At 34.6% G+C, this 21,391-nt stretch overlaps 1 protein-coding gene across 1 annotated transcript; it reads right to left on the bottom strand.

Annotated features, from left to right (window-relative positions):
* Positions 1–408: 408 nt before the first annotated feature.
* Positions 409–17,194, bottom strand: LOC139874339 (BEACH domain-containing protein C2-like). The gene is made up of 31 exons (XM_071861786.1): positions 16,288–17,194; positions 14,654–15,438; positions 13,577–14,221; positions 13,232–13,366; positions 13,021–13,125; positions 12,817–12,930; positions 12,633–12,709; positions 12,334–12,415; positions 11,917–12,219; positions 10,961–11,586; positions 10,297–10,381; positions 9,764–9,958; positions 8,465–9,007; positions 7,469–7,612; positions 6,922–7,386; positions 6,462–6,607; positions 6,162–6,231; positions 5,983–6,066; positions 5,702–5,758; positions 5,550–5,618; positions 5,389–5,475; positions 5,191–5,307; positions 4,889–5,038; positions 4,089–4,173; positions 3,873–3,993; positions 3,553–3,649; positions 3,354–3,467; positions 2,720–3,098; positions 1,434–2,179; positions 1,068–1,190; positions 409–536 (listed from the first exon to the last, which is right to left on the bottom strand). The coding sequence occupies exons 1-31, from the start codon at positions 17,177–17,179 to the stop codon at positions 462–464; spliced, it is 7,716 nt and encodes a 2,571-aa protein (XP_071717887.1). The 5' UTR covers positions 17,180–17,194; the 3' UTR covers positions 409–461.
* Between the last annotated feature and the right edge of the window lie 4,197 nt (positions 17,195–21,391).

Here is a 21,391-nt window from a genome sequence, read left to right as displayed (position 1 = left end):
ACAGGCAAAAATTTGGATGTGATATGATTCTTGTGAACGTTAAGTTTGTACGGAGAGAGAAAATCTTTAAACGGCGCATCTATGATATGCTGATTTACAAAACTTACAGCCAAATAACTATTTCTAAAATTCAAATTTCTTGATGTATTTCAACAATATATCTAGTTTTACATCATAACCACCCACGCTAAAACCCTCTTTATCTCCTTAAAAGTTGGAAACAACACAAAAGCTCATATGCCACTTCCATGGTGGCCACAATTCACAACAGTCATACGCCGCATAACCAATGTCTACAGCACATTTAATACTTTGTAATCGATGTATACTATATGAAGAAGTTGTTCCCTACCCAAAAAAATATATGTTACACTATAATAACAGCCGCAAATTGGATTCACGTGTGGTAAAAAAAGTATGCACCACATTGAAAGAAATACACAAATGTGGAGCTGCGGTCATTATTTCATGAACGGACTCAGCCCGTCACCTTCCCAACCGAGCTTCAGCATTTGATCTACAACCTTCAAGCTCAACTGCAAGAAGCAACATAAGTCAAAGAAAGTCAAACACAACATAACATAACCTTACTCGCAGCATTTAAAAGTTTTTTTTATATCTACACATTAGTTAGAGGTGGAAATAGTGACAGGTCAAGCGAATTGGCCAATTGGTATGTGTAAAATTGGGTAACTTTTAAAAATAGAAGTCGTATAGGTTTAGTTGGTTTAATCCGTAAACACATTCTTGTCCTCCTCTTTTGCATATACAAATTAATATTAATAATATTATAGCATCTTTCATTTTGATCATTGCTAAATAATGAATTATTATTATGTATTTATATACGAACATATTATATAGATTATTTTAGAAAAACCAAAGCTAATATGTGTGATCCATTTTGTAATTTCTGAAAGAAGTGGATCAATTATCTAAATCTGCATAAGGGGAATCAACAAGAAAAGAACCCTTATAAACTATGCTCTAAACAGAGTTTAACACCCTAAAATCACAGCTACAGAAAAACTAAATGAGATATAGTAAGGGTAGTTTGGTCAACTTACAGCAGGATCAGTGAATACAATCAACTGTTTGTCAGCCGTTGAAACCAACAGATTTGTGTTGTCTTTGTTCATTGCTAGACTTGTTATATCTTGGCCTTCTCTCAGTTTCAGCGTGTGAAATATCTGTCAGTGTATACGTTTGTCAGAAAATAAATATTATAACAATCATAAACAAAAATTTGTGATTCAGGTTATTTATGCTCTATAACACTGTGCGATTTGTGATCCATGAGACACACTAAACCCATTTTTTAACTCATATGCGTTTGAGATAAACCTGACCCAAACGATTCACAAGTATATTGGTAGAAATTGTTGAAATTTAGTTATTTTGACCTAATTAGATTGTAACACTTAATCTTTTACCTTTAGCGAGTGCAAATCGAGGAAGCAAATCGAAGGGGATGAAACATCTAATCTTTCCACATCATCATTCTCATTCGATCCAGTATCTTCCGTTTTATTATTTCTTAAACACGAATTCAACCCGATCAAAAGACTTTGTCCATCATTAGAAACCTCCATACAACTGACGTTACACGAAAACGGAAAACGTGCACGAGCAATCATCATCCCATTAAGTGTATACGTTGAAAGACTACAACTTGATTTATTCCAAGTAATCACAACACCATTTGGCGAAAGACATATCATATGTGCCTTCACACCATCAAGCCTTCTTAACAACCTACCCCTACTCACAGAATGAAGCAACACGTCTGAAGAATCAGAACACGAAGCAACAACGCCAAGATCTGAATCGACACAACAACACACAACTTCCCCAAAATGCCCCCGGATGACCTGCATGGGACCCTCGATACGTTGTTTACGGTTTTTGTCTTGTGAATTATTTGTACTGTTACTATTATTCTTTGTTGAAGTTGTTGTATTTGAGTTAGATGAAGGTTCTGATATGTTGCTTGTTCGAGTAGTGCCTGATTGGTGTATTCTCCAGACTAGAACCATTGTGTCGCGGGACCCAGTAACGAGGTAATTGCTATCGGGAGATAGAGACATGCATGTGACGGGTGCTGAATGACCTCGGGCTATTTCTAATGTTTTTGCACCGTCAGATGATATTAGTCGTATACTGTTATCCACGTGTCCACCTAATTGTACACATCATCATTAAGTTTAAGATGAAAATTTACATGCATCATAAAGAAGGTAATAATATTATTAATATATCTAACAGACCAGCTAGGCTGAAAAATAAGGTAATCATAACAAAATTACTAAAAAAACTGAGATTTTGAATTACAAAAAGAAATCTATCTCAATATATACAGAATACTAAATTTACAAGTATCTCAATATCAGTTTTTTAACATTTCCTTTACCTCATGCAGTAAAAAAATACACACTCAAATGTAATTAACGCGATTGTAAAGCTTAATTGCACATTCTATTATAGATTTCCTAGCAAATGAACTATTAAATCTATCTGGAAATGGACTATAAGTTAGGTATTACTATGATATAAGGTAGGTATTGAAATTTTTAGCCTAATTTTGATTACCACCATTAAACCTTAAAAAATCTAACAATAAGACCATCATTAGCATGGTGGGAGTATATCAGATTCATTTAGGAACAAACCAACCAACACAAAACAAGATCATCTTGTTATAAATAAAGGAAACTGTTACCTGTGATAATTTCATTGTTATACGTGATAGAGACAATGGAAGAGGAGCTTCTAAGTCCCGGTGCAGGGTACGCAAGAGCCTGAGGATATTGCCATTCGGGTGGGCCCGACCCGGATGATGATTGTCCTTTAAACATACGCATGAAACTTCCACTAGTTGAGCTGGCAGTAACCTTTGCATGTTGAAATAAGAAAGGTGTTCCTTGACCATCAGGTGTGTTTGGTTGCCATTTGTGTTGGGCTATATGTGCTGCTGGAGCTTCATTATCAACAATCACAAGTGAATCTGAAGATGCACGAATTGCAGATGCCGGTAGATTGCAGCGTTCGGGAAATGAAACCGGGTATGCTTTTACTTCTTTGGGATTTCGAAAGATGGTCTGACATGCAAAAACTCATTGTAAGTATGTTAACTTAAATGTCATTGTATGATAAAGCCATTTAGTAGATATTAAGCATTTAAGAACACTTTGGTTAACTATTGGCTTGTTACTTTTGTAGCTATTTGATTAATTAAGTAAGGTTTGTTACTATTTTATATGCTCCTAAAAGGCCTAAGCAAAAGTTTGACCTTCAGAGTTCAGATTATTATTTAGAGACATTAAATAAATTAGAGACGTTAATTACAAAGGTACCTGCATGTGAAGAACTTCTGAAAGTGGCATCTTCTTAATATGAGGGGTAGTTAAAAGTTGTGAAGGGGTTTGTCCAAAATAAGCAATTTGATCTTGCATAGCACGTTGTTGGACCTTTTGGCAATACATATTTGCAAGTCAAGAAATAGAAAACCAGCGTATATAGAAAAGTCAATAACTGACTGATAAAAAGGCTTACCGGATCCACAATCTTGTCTATATCTACAGTTCCTTCATAAGTGATGTAAAAAAATACATTGTTTGCTGAAATAGCCTCTTTTCCTCGTTGCTTATACCTAACATACCATACAAGAAATCAACACAAATGTCAAGAAATCACATTTAATGATTTAAATATATTCAACATTTTGTATTTTATTCGATATGCAGTGAGAAGAATTGAAGATATTGTTATGCAAGGACCCACAAAATTAATCTTTTTCTACCTTTCACAAGGTCAAAAGTATCCAAACAGTATAAAAGCCTACATTATTAGAAAAGTCAATGAATGAGGCTCACCCAAATATGAGATCTATCCATTCATGCAAATGTGCAGAGACATACTCACTCTCAAGAGCCATTCGATGCTTATGCACAAAATCAACAGGATTTTCAGCCCAAGGGGGAAGATTTACATTATCTGAAAAGGGTAACCAACCAACAAAAATGATAGAAAGTAGGAATATGATCAAGCACCCGTTTACAATCTATGTAATAAAAGTCCAAAGTTCATACCTAGCTTATCTCCAAGTTGTGTAGTACCGAAATCAATGGAATTTCCATTCAATAATATCTCTGGAAGGTAAAACAACTCAGGAACCTAAGAAGAAAGCAAAGAATTAATGTCAGTGAGGCTGTTACAGTTCAATAAATTCTAGCTGCTGCAGAAATGTATACATATAAGCATGATGACATATACCTGCAAGTTTATATGTATTTATAAATAATACAGTAAGGAAAATAACATTAACATAAGTCAACTATTAAATCATCCACCAATATAATTTATCATAGTTTTTGTATATGTAACTTCTTTAGTACAGGTAAACAAAATGTAGCTCATAACATAGCCTTTTCAGCATTGCCTTGTACACACGAGATAATCCTAGAATTTCAAGTTGTGCTACAATATGGGTAACCAAATATGTACTCACATCTCATATTGAGTAATATATTCATATTTTCATAAAATATAAATAATAAATAAATCAGTTTTTGTAAAGCAATAGTAAAAGATTATGTAAAATAAAACCTCTTATATTACAAGTGATTACTAGTAATGTAAAAGTAATACAATATATGTAATTTTGTGCTAAGAGTGCTGCCATCCTTAACACAGGAAGCAAACCAGTTAATAGTATGCCACATCCTAATGCATAGCAAGCCTAGTAATACTAATATTATAAAAAAGTAGGCAATGAAAATAAAATGGATATGACATGTAGTGCTTATATTGGATTTTGGCTACAAAAGGTACAACAATTTACGTGACAAACGGATGATGTATATTTCAGGTTTTGTTAAAGACCACGTACCAGTTCCTTCACGTCACTCATGTCTTCCAGAACACCATTCCATGTAGCTGGAATATCTAAAAACATTCTGTCTGCATGGTCAAACTTTCCACCTTGTAATTGTATCGAAAGAGTAGTAAAAGGCTCCACTCGCATCAGATAATACAGTACCTGTCACAGAGATGACAAATTGCAAAATATAAATGCAAATAGGTAAAGTCATTATCAAAAACAAACCTATGAATATATTATATAATATATTGTCCCACTAAAAGACAACTTGTAGAATTGGAAATCCATAAGCAAATGATAGAAAAACTTACTGTCCCAGCACTCGAGTAATGTGAACCGTAATGGAACTTGGGTATGACTGTATCATTAAAGCTGTAATATCTCTCCTGAAACTTTTTCAACCGATCAGCATTTAGTGCTCCAACAGGCTGCACAACATTTTAGGGTTAATAAGCTATATTTTAACTTAGCTAAGTATAAGTTAATAAAAAGCGGTGAAGGGCTGTAACCTTAGATAGATCTCGATACGACAGGGGATTTGCAAGATCCAAATGCTTTGACTTGTAATCTGCAATAATCCATGGGAAAACGGGGTACTGCACACGAATAGAAAAGTTAGTAACATAGTCTAGCTACTTTGGATAGTATTGTTTATGATGAAGAAATTTACCTGTGTAATGTCATTATAACTACGCCCAGCCAGTGTGTTGAGCTGCATTAGATATTCAAAGTTGCTGATCTGCAAAATTCGAAGTCAAATACTGAATTTATGTAGATGGACAAAGTGATACATCGAGCAACAAATTGAATTCTACTATGTACCTCCCAACGTGCCCAACGTTCCATGAGTTGAGTCCTTTTGAGAAGTTGTTCTGGTCTCTATGACAAAGATCAAAACATAATGATATAAGTTCTCAAATACAATAAGCTTCACAAAAGTTTGAGGGGTATCAAGCTACTTTAAAAGTACAGCATAAATGTTCATAAATATATAAAAGTTATTAGGTATGATCCAGCAAACAACTTATGATCCATGAAATTAGTACACATATATTCAGTTGGATTATTAACTGACAATTATGTACAGTTTAGGGTTTATAAACCTGAGTCGCTAAGTATATATTGTTCAAATGGGATGGATGTGCTTGAACAATGGCTCGATATGCACTCCTTCTCCCCTCGGTAGTCTGGACCAAGAATAAACAATCAGCTAATGAATAGAAGGTCACTAAAATGGTAGACTTAAGTAGCATATATAAAAATGATAGTGAGATGCAAATACCCCAAAGTCAAAGAAGAAATTTGATCGGTCAACCATAAACAATTCCAGAGCACTTCTTCTTAGGAGATATCTGTCATTTCAATATAACTGTGAGGCTAGTAATAACCAAAAGAACCAAGTATTACAGAAACAATGCACTAGAAGAAAAAAATTCATATTTATAGGTTTTATTATTGGGTAAGAAGTCATAGTAGTAAGATTAAGATTCTTTATATTATATAATATAATGGCACAGGAATCAACATTTAATTCAAGAAAATAATTGGAAAAGGCTAGAAAATAATAAGCAATTAATATGACCTCCTGCTATATACTTGATGAAGAGAAGATATCAACCAACTGCGGTCCTTATCTTCAACTTTGTTTTCACTTTTATGCTCTAATCCCTCCTCCGATATATTGCTCTCAGATTTACTAAGAATAAAATTAATTTTCCTAGTCGTAATCTGGGAACATAAACAAATGCATATTAATGATCAGTTCATTTTTATAAAAAAATAGCACATAGATGCCAAGTAATAGGTATCGTATACAAAAGATTAAAAACCAAGAACCTAGGACACTAAAAAGCTATTCATTTATACCGATATCTCCATGATTTGGACTGCATTTCAAGTTCCTATATTCATCCATCTATAAAACTTATTTATATTTATAAAAGTTATTATGGGCAGATAAGTTATTTTGATTGGGAATCATTACAGATAATAAACTACTGCAACTATAATTAGACACAAAAGCCCTAAAAAATAAAGCTTACCTGAAATGTTCCTTGCCAAACCTTCAATGGTCGGACCATAGATCCCGAAAGCTCTAGAATAACTCTTCCATCATCCTCACTAGGAATATAACTGGGTCCCGCTGCTGATGAACTTATAAAATCTTCATCATTTTGAGATTTTTTAGATTCTGGCACCTGCAATGGCTGTTCTGCAGTTCCCGATTGCCTAATATCGGGATTATCTATCTCACTCCTGTCATTAATCTTGCTCTCAACATTAACATCATCTTGTTCGTCATCTTCATTAACCAAACCCATTGAGATAGCTTCTGTAGGTAAACTAGATGCCTTAGAAGGACTGGTTACCTTCCCTTTATCATGGTTAGGTTCAACAGGATCTTCATAATTTGCAGCAGCACCAAAATGGTCTGATCCTTCAAAGTTCCTCCTTAAACATCTCCTCATCCTTGTAGAACTTTCCATGTGATCTAGCTTCCAAAAAACCTATGCATGGAAAATATTAGTTTAATATGTATAACTTATGTAATGAGAGTACGTGTAAACATGATTAAAGGTGTGAACATACTCGTTCTGGAGAGTAAAGATTTTCACTGATTGGTCCGAAAAGACATTTTGTCTCTATCAAGTAATGGATGAGTTTGCGCCACGCACGTATGCCGGTGCATGCATGATGCCGCGCAATGGAATCAACATGAGCACGTCTATCGACCTGGGAATAGGGTTAGAAAATTCATTTAAAAGGGGGTTTTCGGATGTTCGTTACAATAACAATTAAGTGATATTGAATAATCATAATCAGACAATCAGATGTGAATGAAAGGGCTGTAAACAAATAATGTACTGATGTGCTTCAGTTATTTTTAATGGTGGGCTAATCAGATAATCAGATGTTTGAGTGTTCGGGCTAATCAGATAATCAGATGTTTGAGTGTTCGACCAAATCAGAAGTTGAAAAATTTATAGATAAAATCATACTCCATAAAGATCGTTTTGCGAAAGACGAGTCGCTAAATAAATATAGATCACTATGAGAGTATGTTAAAATTCATGGGTAGATTGTGAATTTATGAAATTAGTTTTGTTACAAGTGGTGATTATCCAAAACTGATTATTTGACGCCATAAATAAATAATCAGAAGCAGTTTCAACACTAAAACTGAATACTACGGGCATGTTTGGCAACAAGCTTTTTGGAGCATTTAGCTTCTAGCTTTTATGAAAAAGCTCCTATCAAGTAAAAAGTTCCATTTGATTACAAGAGCTTAAAGCTTTTTGAGGGAGGGAAAAAGCTAAAAGCTAACTGAACTAGCGTATGAGAAAAAGCTCCTAGCTTTTTCTCATTTTACTCTTTATTTTAACAGTTCCAGCTACCCTGTCAAACACCTAAATACATATAAAAAGCTAATAGCTACCAACTACCAGCTACAAGCTAATTTTGCCAAACATACCCTACGACATGAAGTTGCTATAATCAGTCAAGCAATTTAAAAATCGCAAAGCTAAACATTACATAAGTTTCAAATGGACTTCAATAAGAAACAAGAGGTACAAATATAGATACCTCAGATCGTTGCATGTTTCGTGCTAAAGCAAGACTCCCAACTAGAACAGCAATAAATCTATATGAAAGAGCATTAAAATCTTTCTTATAAACCGGTTTATTACTGTCATTAGACGGTAAACATTCAGTCCAAGCAATTTCCATAGCTTCAGAAACATCCCATCTTTTCACACGACCCGTATCAGTTCTATGTCGTCTTTGTGCAGCAGTAGCCATTGCCACAGCACTCAAACCTCGCCCAGAACCGATTTTTGCATTTCGTTCAAGATCACGAGCAGCAGATAATGCTGCAGCTTTAGCAGAAGCTTTATCACGTACGGTTGATGATTTGTTTACTTGACCCATTGGTTCTTGAAAGCTAGAAAAGGATTGGAGTTTTGGCTTCTGATCGAGTGTTGAAGATTTACGGTTTAGATGTGCGGTTGTTGCAGGGGCGGAGGTTTCACCGCCGCCGGCACCGGCGGCAATCATCGCCAATGCTAATGCGACAGGTGGCGATGCAAAAGCTGCAGCCCAACCAGGTGAGATCATAGCAAGAGCACCCTAATTGAACCAACATGTACAAGTTAAAACTAAATAAACATTTATTAATAATAAAAATGCAACCATAAAATAATCAAGTATATGTCAAGAAGGTCCATTTTCTAATTTGGTCAATGGATGAACACTTTGAGATGGTAAGAGAAGCAGGTTAAATTAAAACTGCAAGCAGTCCAAGCAGGGTAAGGTTAACCCACGAATATTTTTGTCCCTTTTATAGAAATTAAGAAAGAATTCAGTTGTTAATATTTAATAATGATTTGAAAAAACAATATTGTTTTCGAGTAGTGTTGCAGAACTCGGAATTACTAGGCGAGTAATCAGTTTTGGCAGCTCGGGGAGTACTCGGTCAAACTCAGTATTACTCAGAAAAACGGTCAAAACTCGGCCAACTCGGAAAATCAGTCAAAATTGGTCAAAGTCAAACTTAGTCAACATCCAAGTACTCCCCAAGTAGTGATTTTTGCAACCTTGTTTTTGAGAAAGTACAAAAAACAATATTATTGAATGATAATGTGTACTTTTGAATAGATCGATTTTAAAGACTATAAACATCCAAGCTAAAAACTTTTTGATTAGGCCTGATTGAAATAGAACCGTCCAACTTCTGAAAATTGTTTTAAAAACCATGCAACATTCAGAAACTGCTACCAAGCAGATAGACAAACTACATTTTCTGAATATAATGTGTTTAACAAAGCCACGGAGGAATTAAAAACCAAAAAAGAAGTTTATAAACTGTCAATTCAAAAGTTCAACCTCTATAGGCAATGCATCAGCAGCCAAAGCAGGGTCATCAACAGCAAGAGGATTCAAATCATCGGTACCAACAAGTTCATGAATTCCAGCTAAATAAGGTCGCCATCTCCTTAAAACAGCAACAAACGGTGGCAAAATTGCTTCCAGATACTGTTTTCTTAGAGGGACTCTGTCACGGCTAACCGCATGCCACACCTGCAATAGTAATTTAATTAGGTAACAGCACAGGGATACAGTTTGTTCCCTACCATCTTTGAAAACAGCAGAATTACACATTTGGAAAAGTTTGGATGTTAAGATAAGTGGCTATTGACTATTGACTTTGACTATTATCATTGAATTAACATTATTTTATTTTCTCCTTGAAGTTATTTGAGATATCTATGATTTTGTCATATGTTTATTAAACTATATTTCATGTCCAAGGTTAAAATTTCATGGGAAAGGAGACATATGGAGAAGCAATTTAAGAGAGAAATAAATAAATAGTCATAAATTTATTGAAATACTGAAAAATAAAAGCAGAAAAGAACCTCAGAATATAAAACGGAAGATGCAACCAATACTCTCTGTCGCTTGGACTCAGATATTGGCATGTTCAACAGGGGCGAAAGGACACTGTTCATCATCAGTGTAATTATTAGTATACCCATCCAAAATAAATAATTTACAGAAACAATTCCAAAAAGTATATGTGCAGACAAAAAACACTAGTGGGCATATTGAACTTACTAAGCTTAACTACAATCAAAATGAATTTTAAAATAAGCATCAAGACATATACATAAGAACGTAAATACTAAAAAACCAAAGAATACAATCAAGCAATCACCTACAAGATTGATATCGATATTAAAAACCAATTTACCTATTTATGAAAACCCAAATCTTAACTATTCAGTCCCCCTTATCCTATTTTAGTGTATCACATCTTTTTAAAAGGATATAGTGGCTTCAGAATTCATTTGCACTAAAAGGATGTGATATAAAAATGTATGACTAATAAAATGCAACTTAGGCCACCCATGGCTCATGTACCTCACTCCTCACAAACTTAGGGCCCCACCTCATCGAAGATGGTGGGCCAAAGTGGTATCTTTAACAAAAATGTAAAATTATTAAGTATTTTAGTATACATCATGCTTCAAATAAGATCTGGAAGATACATATTAATAAATATATGACAGTACACTATACCTCCACAATAATGCAGAACGAGGCTGCCTCATTGATGACCGAGGACTGTTGTCCAAAGATGAAGAAACACTTTCATCTTGTTCACGTGATCCTTTAAACGGGCCTTCATCAACACTAACGCTCCTCGTAACCATTTTATTTTCACCATTATCTTCTTCCCTCATAGATACAAGTATCATCCGAAGCATACATAAAAACGCTTGATCACTATCTAACAACTGATAAAGAGCAGCCATACCACCCATCCCTGTACCCGAACCACCCCCAATACCAAGACCACCACCAAGTCCCGACTCATCCAATAACAAAGCTTGTAACATGGCAACACACTTATTCACCAACTTAAGTTCAATCCAGTTTCCATTTGAATCTTTCTCCAAACACGAATTCCAGGCATCCCAGCCGCTGCCGCCACCACCGAAATCGGATGTTTTTGACGAAGGACCAACACCGTACCATAATCTTGTTCTGTATTTCCAACCTTCGGATAAATCTAGAGCACAACTACCGTATGATACAAATGCACAAGAGACTGAGTCGTAGGGTTCGGCTGCTGCTGCAGCTGTTAGCCGTTCCATTACTGTTGCTGAAATTTGTCCCTTTGTGTCAGCCATTGAAGTAAGCACCTTATCAAGAAAATAAGATAACTTTAGAATTATGGGTTGGATAACGGGTCAAAACGGATATGTCTAATCTAGGATCTGTAGGTGTGGGAATACAGTGTGAACTTTATAAAGTTCTATAAGCATCTGATGTATTAAATATGAGTACAGACACAATACTCTTAAGCTTTATTACTTTTAAATAATACGATTGTAAACATTTGAATGCAATTTGGGCAAGTTTCAGTCTGTTTGACCTATTTAAACTACTGGAGATAACCCCCATTTTTAGGTCAATAAGTCTTACTTGCCACCTTTGATACATGGTAATGATAAAAGTAACTGCAAACGTACATCAAGGTGAAGACTTCTAGAGTCAGCAGATGATCGTGCTTCCAAAGGTTCTGAGATTTGGAGGTTTGTACTGTTTCCGATGGGACCCACAGATGAAACGGAAGAATCAGAACCAGCTTGAAGGGAAAAACTGAATAGTTTGCTTTGTAATCTCAAATGATCTTCAACAAGCATTAACACCACGATTGCATTTTCGACTAAAGCTACAGAAAGTAGTGCAGCATTCTCTGCTTCTGATTTGGAAACCTCGGGTGATAATCCATAAGCTGCAACACCGGCCGATGCTGCAGCAATAACTTGAGTCTGCAGAAAAAAAAAAAAAAAAAAAAAAAAGGATTTATACAGCTTTGTGTAGTTCTTTTCAAAAAGGTCAATAAGTTTAAGATAATGGGTCAAACATTGAGATAGAAGAATTACCTGAACCTGCAGCTCCCTAGCAGCAAAGTCTAGCAACCCACATAAAAGCCTTCTCTTAAATATGGGTAATGATTCCTCGCGTCTGTCAAATTAAGATTATGGGTTCTGGTTACATCAACAAACACTGACTAGAACAAGAGAAACTAAAAGGGCAGCCACTCCTGAATTAATCTGGACCAATCTAATGTGTGCCTTGCACACGATGAGTCTATTGAAAATAGGAGTTCATATACACAGGCCTACATTGATTATTTGTGTATCGTGTAAGTTCATGGGCCAATTTATAGTGAATGATATACCTTTTACGTTGCTCTCCTGTGCTAGATCCACCTACCATTGAAAGCCATTCTGCACAATGAATTGTAGCTTCAATATCCTGTCAAAGAGAAGTATGACAAAACGATATGAATAAACAGATGTTTCTTAAATCTTCAAACCACAGTTTGCAGTTATGAAAAATTCTACGTAATGAAGAAACTCGACCTGCCATCCATCCTTTTGACGCATTGAATGCTCTAACATTATAATAAGGAAATTATGTATAAGATCTTCAACATCTCTGAAGCTTGAAGACATCAAAGAGTCCTTCCCACAAATCTGTAAAAACAAGCTTGCATTTGTAGTAAGTTCTTATTTTACTCAGATATCTGTTGTAATGAGAAACGTTGATGGTCAAATAAAAATCACCTCGAAATTGGATATAAGTATATCCAAGATCCATTCGGGCCATTCATCCATGTTAGTGAGCTTGCTTCTATTTTCTGAATTACTGCAAGTCAAAATCAGAAGATCCTGTAATGTAAAAGAGAAGTCAATAGACAAAATGGATCTTCTAAGCACAATGATAAAGACACTCATAACCTCTAGTAGGATAATAAATATAATGAAACATTAGTACCTGTAGTGCCCGATACTGAAAACTTTGTGGTGCATGTGGTAGTGATCTCAAAAGAACCAATAAAAGCTGTGAATGCTCAAAACGATGTTGTGAGTCATAGAAGTTTACTCCCTCGTCTGTTGTGGATACATTTAACTGACACAAGAAAAACAAAATAATTCAGTTATATGATTATCGATATCTTACTGGTTCAACCATAGATAAACATAATTACATTCAGTTTAACCACATGCTAAAAACCTTATAATTATGACTGAATATCAAAAATCATAAGGTTACCAGGACACCTTGTCCTACATGAAAAACAAAGAAAGATTGCATAGAGGAAAAGTTAGTGTGTCATACCGAGGCTCCCATTAAGGCCATGTAGGTGTTGCTCGTCATAAGCCTATTTGGTGCCGCATGAAAAGCCTTTTGCAAAGCATAACGTAGAAGTGAAACTTTATCTTCAAACATACTACCCCCTCCCTCGAGCAGGCTATGAATGTTGTGTGTCAAATTTGGAGTATGAGATCCAGATTTGAGATGACCAGAATTAACTAAAACCCCGAAAAGACCAATTATTGCAACAACAATACCATCCCTTTTGTCAATATTGTACACATTGTTCCTTGCATTGTCAGCACTTATTGAAAAATTTATACCACCCAAAATCTTCTTAAGCTGACTCTCAGAGATAGATGACCTTCGTCCAATGGTATTGACAATGGAACGAGTATGAGGTTCATGTGATATAACATCTTCATTATCATTATTACTAATATCATAGTCATCAGCGTTGGATTTAGATTGTGGAGATGTTAAAGATTCAAGATTATTGACTGAAGAAGATTCGGTGATGTCATCATCTCCAGATTTTGCTTCCCGTTGTAGTAGAACAAGAAGTGTTTCTATCCCACCACATGATATGAAAGCTTCTGAAAACATTTGAGCTCTCGAAGTATTCGGTTGGACCACCAACCTATATAGCAAGTGTAATGCCCTTGCGACCTGCAAAGAGAACAAAGATTAAAATGACAAAACACACAAATCTAGAAAACAAAGAAATATATTAAGGTATTGTTTGTTATTCAGTCTACAAATCTTATTATGTCTTATGTTAGACTGTTTGTTTTTCTGAAAACAAGAGATAAAATAGTGTCTTATTTTGTCTGCAAACTCGCAGACTTGAAAAAATCTTCCAAGTGTTGCAGACAGGATTAAGTTATTTTGCAGACATAAAAACAAACAAAAAACACATACATTTAGGCCAACCTTTTTTACAGACATGGTCCGCAGATCTTTAGACAAAAACATCTTAACACACCTAAGAGAGTTCTGGTGTTTTAAAACTGATATTAGTGATACACTAATCCTGTCTCAGATCCACACTACAATATTATTAAAGACTTAAGTAGGTTATGCTGTTCAAATTTTTTTTACCTGATTTGGTTGTGGAGAATCAACCAAAAAGCCAAGTAAGCAACGAATATCATCGACTGCCATTGAAGGAGGAGCTGCCACAACAAGAAGTTCAATAAGCACTAAAAGCTCATCAACTAAAGCATTTACTTCACCAATTGGACGTGTATCTTCATTAAGCGAAAACGTATTCACTGAATCTTTCTCACGTATGATCCAATAACATCTCCTACACCCATCGAGAAGAGTCTGAATAGCTTTTGCATCACGCATTACAGATGACTCTGTAAAAACCATATCTGCTAAAGAAGCTAAAAGCTTCTTCTGTAACCCGTAACTGCATAAACTCCAAATTTTCAAATCCAGTAACAGTGTACTAAAAAGCTGGACTTTTAATGCATAATTGTTCTTCTGAGATTGACATAAAGATACAATTGCTGCAACAATTTCCTCATGAGCTACTCCATGTTTACCAACATCAAGTGAAGATAAGGTTTGTAACAGGTAAGTTAAAATTATTGATAAAACTTCAGGTCCTTTGGTACGCAACAATTCGTTATTGTTACCGGGATGTTGGATTGCAAGTGATATGATTCTGAATATGGGGGCAGCAAGAGCCGTTGTGGCAACAGACAAAGTAAGATCACCCTTTGCTAGGTCCAAAGTATTGTTATTAACCTTGCTAACTACAAATGGAAGTAGAGACATTGGGCCTCCATATGCCAAAGCCCATAAAGCTTCTGTGGGCCGCATCCTTGTAGCTACATGTACTTGTCCAAGAACTTCAGCTGGTCGTCTTAGCATTCCTGAAACAAGCAAGTATTATTCAAGTAGCTTGTACCATATTTCATTATTGAACATCTGATTTAATTACATTATTTGGGCATTACTACAGTGAGTTTAATGACTACTATAGTAGAGTTTTAAGGAATGTATAATGTAACAGGCTAGTGACATCGAGAGTAGAGTTATGGAATTTAGGTATAACTACAAATAAAGATCATACTACAAGTGACTCTGCTTTTAATATCTGTTTTTTGTAAAGTTTAATCATTGATGCATACTTTATCTATGTTCCCAAATAAAGGCAATATTCTACTCTAAGAAAAACTTCTAATCCAAACTAACTTCTTTTCCCTCAACTATCATTACAAAATATAAAGACATTATTTTTTATCAACAATATTCTTTTTTCCTTGATGGGTGGACGTATATCGAGGTTTTCCAATTATGTACCCCATCATATCAAATGGGTTTTGGGTGATTGAAACTCCAAAAGGGTTGTCCATGTAACCATGAATACCTTAGCAGTCAAACCATGACATCTTGTCATTAGTAATTAGTAAAGTATTTTCAACTGCAGCAATTAATCAAACACTTCCATTAATTCCATTAAACTATTTGTCACTAGTTCAGTAGGGAATGATTAACTTATTCGACAATAGGAAATACAGGTGCTAAAAATAATTCAAGATATCAAACAAACATCTTATATAGATCCTAAAAAGGTTAGAGGAGACATAGCTGAAGGGGATAAGTTTATCAGATAAAACTACACTGGCCAAAATATAAAAAAAAAACAATATATACTAAAATAAAAATAATAACAAGACATATGTTCAATTGTACTTGAGAAGGTAAGAAATCAGCAAAACCTGCAGCGCCAGAAGGAGAAGCATCTGGACAGAAACGGCCACTTAGTAAACTAGGATGATATAAAAGGTGAAGGGATCCTGAAATGTCTGCATCTAAACGTGCACTATCTTCTGAAACATTTTGCACATGAGCAAATGTTGCTAACCATGTTGACCCTGCAGCATTACCAAATGAAGGAAGATAATCTCCTCCTCTAGAAGCCAACTTAGACATCTTTTCAGGCCCAATGGGCTCTTTAAAGATATACACGGGTCCCATCTCAGCAAACAAAGGACACTGACGCCGCCTACGCTGCAAACCAGCCATTGTTGGATGCGGGTTTGTTCCAATACAACAAAACGAAAGCGGTTTTGAGATTCTTGGAAATTCAAAAGGTCGACTTTCATATAAAGTTCCATCAATGTATAATCTCAGTTCACTCTCTGTTTTACCAAGTAACCCTTGCTTTGAAGTATGTTCAAGACCAATAAAATACCAACATTGTGGCTTGAATGCATGTGTAAAATGCAAAGAAGCTTTTCTACCCTTTCCACTACCACTTTCAACAACCAAAAACTGAGCATGAAAATATGCCTCCATACCCTGATTATCAGCAGATAAGAAACTGAAAAGTCTAGGCATGTGGGCCATACCTTCACCTGCTAATGCACTTGCAGCGGCGGCAGCAGACACAGCAGACGATTTCCCTGATTTTGCTGCTGCTGCCGCCGCAATCGCGGCGGCAGCAGTAGCCGTGTTCAAAGTGTCTGCAAACGATTCAATATAAATCCATGTAGCAAAAGCATACCCATTAGGAAAAGGCCAACGACTCTCTCCTGGACCAAGTAAACCAGAGCTTTCACCATCAAATTCAAAAGTAGACATTGGACCCCTTGACTCTTTACTCCCCATAGCCTTCTCCAAAGACAAGACCAAATGAGGCGCCCATGAGGTTTTGATTGTTTTTGTAATCGTGTTAAACCACTTGTTTAAATCCGTTACACTAAGGGAATGTCCAGCTAAGTATTCAATACAAGTACATAACGGAGTTCCATCCCATTGCAATTGCTTACTTGAATCTGCATCATCATTAAAAATCTTCTCAGCTGACTGCAAAAGAACCCCTAACAAACCAACCGAACAGCACATAGCTCTATTTCTTGTACAAGCTTTCAATATAGCAAGTAAGCCAAGAACCATACGGGTCCTAGGGGACATGAAACCAGCACTATCTGCAACCCAAGGCAACCATGGAATAATCTCACCTGATACTACAGCAGCCCGAGAATTCAACATCACACTAGGTGGATTATTATCTTCATCTTCCTCAAAAGATTCAACGCCACCCATCGTGGCAATAAGTGAATCAACCACCAACAACGCAACACTTTCTTGATCTTCTCCATTACCAAAGCTTTCTACACCACTTACAATATTCTTAAGTCTTTCCATGCTTTCAAGCTTCCCCATAATAACAGAGTCAACCAAATGCAAAAGCTCAGGTGACACATTTGGCATGGGTTTTGGCTTAGGTTTTTTGGGTGAATCATAACTCGTTCGAGCAGACGATTGGTCAGTACGTGAGACATTACTATCCTGTTGTACCTGATCAACAGCCGGTGAAGAATCAGACTGTATCATACCCCCTTTATCTGAAAACTCAAATTTCTTTTCGATTGCACCAAATGAGTTCCTTGTATTATCTAAATCCCCAACATTACCACTATCAGAAACCTCAACAATGCTCTCTTGATCTAATGAAACCTGTTCAAATATAGCATCCTCTGCAAATTTTTCAGAATCAACTCTGCCTTCATCATCAGTGATGTTAACATCAACCATGTCAATATCTCCTGCATCAGATATCTCCACTCTTAAATCAACACCATTGCTCCTGCCAACTTCACCATTTGAATTACCTCCGGAAATGTCTACATGTTCTAGCTTTTCTTCTTCTTCTTCCATAATATCAGTTCTATAAGTCACCTACAGAGATCAAATCACATCTCAAATAAATTATCTCAGAAATCACATAAATTGACAATATACAAAAGTGAAGAATACTCCATCAAACTAATTGAAGTTATAATGTACAAGATCCAGATACATAGCGACACTAATTCACACACATTTTATAAATTTTACACTTACATCTAATCTTAAAACCCTAACTAAACGAGCTAACACAATAACAGTATTAAAAGCATAATCAGATTATATCCATTTCACATGAAATCATGAGCACACTAAGTTCTATTTGCATAAATATGCATTAGATACTGATAAAAAGTAAACAGATAACGTAAAAGTATACCAAATTATCGTAGATGTTGATCCAAGTGTTTAGTAACGAGATCGAGATCAATGTTGAGTAATAACTAATATCAAGTGTATAGATCTGTAATACAGTGTTAATGATGATATAAATATAAATTTTTCTAGGGTTTTAGGGCTATATGAATAGTTGAAGATATTAATTTAACGAATATGACGGAAGAAGTAACCTGATTCCGGCGATGTTGAATGTACGACCGGGTTTAGAGCATTGTCAACCAGGGCGATTGTGTTTGTGTGTAATTACACTGCTATTTACTAACATTTAAGTGTAAGGTTTTTTTCCTTTTTTGATGAAAACTTTCTCCTACCAGGCTATCATTTATTTAATTTCTTGCTTTTTGTTAAACTAGTTTAAAACTTGTGAAATCACGGGTTCGCTAAAGAAAATGATTGAATGATATATTATGATTCCAATATTATCAAACAAATATGTGTGTTATTAAACACATATGTCAATATGTTACATCGTAATAGTTTGTTTTCGGTTCCCCTAGTTTTATGACCCGTTAAAACATTGGATGGTTAAAAAAAATATACAAAACAATTTGAAAAGTCGATAAACGGAAATTTGAATGAGTCTCAATTTAACTAAGACACTAAGTAAACTTGTTCGAAGTAAATAACAATTAACAGTAATTTAAAAAGAAAAAAACTTCAATAAAAGATATCAAACCTAAATGATTACCTTTATAGTAAGCACATTTGGACCATCATATACTCAGATCCAAAATAATGATGCATAAACTCTCTATATATTTCCATTAACTTTTAAATCACTATCTACATAAAAATTTCAAACTCTCTTTTAGACCTTAAAAATCAAACCACATTCAATCTCCCTCTTCTTGACTTTAAAACACTGATTATCATATATAACGACCGACTTCTAAAGAAATTCACAACTATTATTTATAAAAATTCATACGGAGTATTATTTACAGGGAAGTATTGATGAGAATTAATTTTGCGGCATCATTTTCTTATTTTGTGTTGTATGATCTCATCACTCGTTTTTCTTTATACACAATAAAAGTTCAACACCGATAGATACTCATATAAAACTATGTAAAAAATCACCACTATGTATCATAATTTTAAATTAAATATATCAATGATTTATAACGATTTAAGATATCTTTAGAAAATATAATTGACAAAAATATAATGGATTGATATTCGTTGTATAATATATATTTTTTTTATATTCGTTATATTTTTAGACAATTTTCTCATTATCATTAAATAATTATCACTCAATTATCATAAAATAATTTTCACATAAAAGTCTTTTTAGATAATAATATCACATAATTATCTATGTTATTAAATTGTTATATATATATATATATATATATATATATATATATATATATATATATATATATATATATATTTATCACTTAATTATATAATTAATTAAATTATTGTTTAATTATTCAATAATGACATCACCTAGTCTCATGTAGTGATGACATGTGGTAGGTTTTTGAATTAGAAAGGGAAACAACTGGATAAGGTGACATCGTCAAGTTAAAGATTTAAAATATAGTATAGATAGATACTCGTAACTAATTGCGTAACCCTCGTTTCGCGCCGGGGGTTCGATTTTCAATGTATTTTATTGCATTTAGTTTGTAAAATTATTTCGTGGCTAACGATGATGTCGTTGAAGCGCAACTCTAGTCGAACTAAAAGGTATAACCCATCAGAGATTTAAATGTTATTTTAAATTAACAATATACATGCATCTCCGCGTTTCGCTATGGAGTTGTTGACTTTTAAAAAATTTAACGCAATTAAGTCGTTATTCTGTGGAGAAAAATATAAAGAAAACCAAAAAAGGAAAAAATAAAAAAATTGTTATAACGGGTAGAGAAAAATATAAAGGAAAAAAAACTACGGTAAACGAACCGAAAAAAATTGATACAGTACCATTGCTATAGTAATTCCGTTGCTACAGTAATTTCGTTGCTACAGTGGTAACGGGCTACAGTGATTCCGTTGCTACATTAAAATAGGTAAAAAGACGAAACTACCCGTGATACTATTCATCATTTTTGTCTATTAGTATGTTTCATTTTCTATCATAAATCATAAATTATATTGTAAATTATAAGTATATGAATTATAAATTATAAATAAATATAAATTCAATATAAATATTAATTAATAAGTAATTTCTCTTTAAGGAAAAAAATTAAAACATTGTGTTATGAACTTGAACTTCTACGAAAAAAACTTCACTCAGCAGCCTGTAAATTCTCGTTGATTGGCTACATCTGTTTTTCAACTGGGCCTGGCCCAAACTCTTGTAAGAATTAGTTAAAATTAATAAAGTGTTGTTGGTCCCTCATGTTTGTATCAAATAGAATGGATAACCTTTATCTATTTTTTTAGCGACGTTAACCTTCAACTTTCTAACTTTAGCATGGATGACCTTCAGGCTAACTCCCGTTAAATTCACGTCGTTAAGTTTCCTGACGTGCTAGGCACGTGAGGGTAAAATTAGTACATTCAACATGAATTATAATTCACTTTACTAATTTACCCTCGTGTGCCTAGCACGTGAGGAAACTTAACGACATAAATTTAACGGGAGTTATCCTGAAGGTCATCCATGCCAAAGTTCGAAAGTTGAAGGTTAACGACGCCAAAAAAATAAATAAAGGTTATCCATGCTATTTGATACAAACATAAGGGACCAACGGCACAATTTTGTCATAATAAAATTACTTGGTTTTAAAAAAAAAAAAAATTACGTAACCTATTTTGCCTATTTTTCTATTT

Source organism: Rutidosis leptorrhynchoides, chromosome 1 (genome assembly GCF_046630445.1).
Source record: "Rutidosis leptorrhynchoides isolate AG116_Rl617_1_P2 chromosome 1, CSIRO_AGI_Rlap_v1, whole genome shotgun sequence".
Taxonomy (NCBI): domain Eukaryota; kingdom Viridiplantae; phylum Streptophyta; class Magnoliopsida; order Asterales; family Asteraceae; genus Rutidosis; species Rutidosis leptorrhynchoides.
The sequence above is the reverse complement of the archived record's forward strand: the minus strand, read 5'-3'. Positions and strand labels throughout refer to the sequence as shown.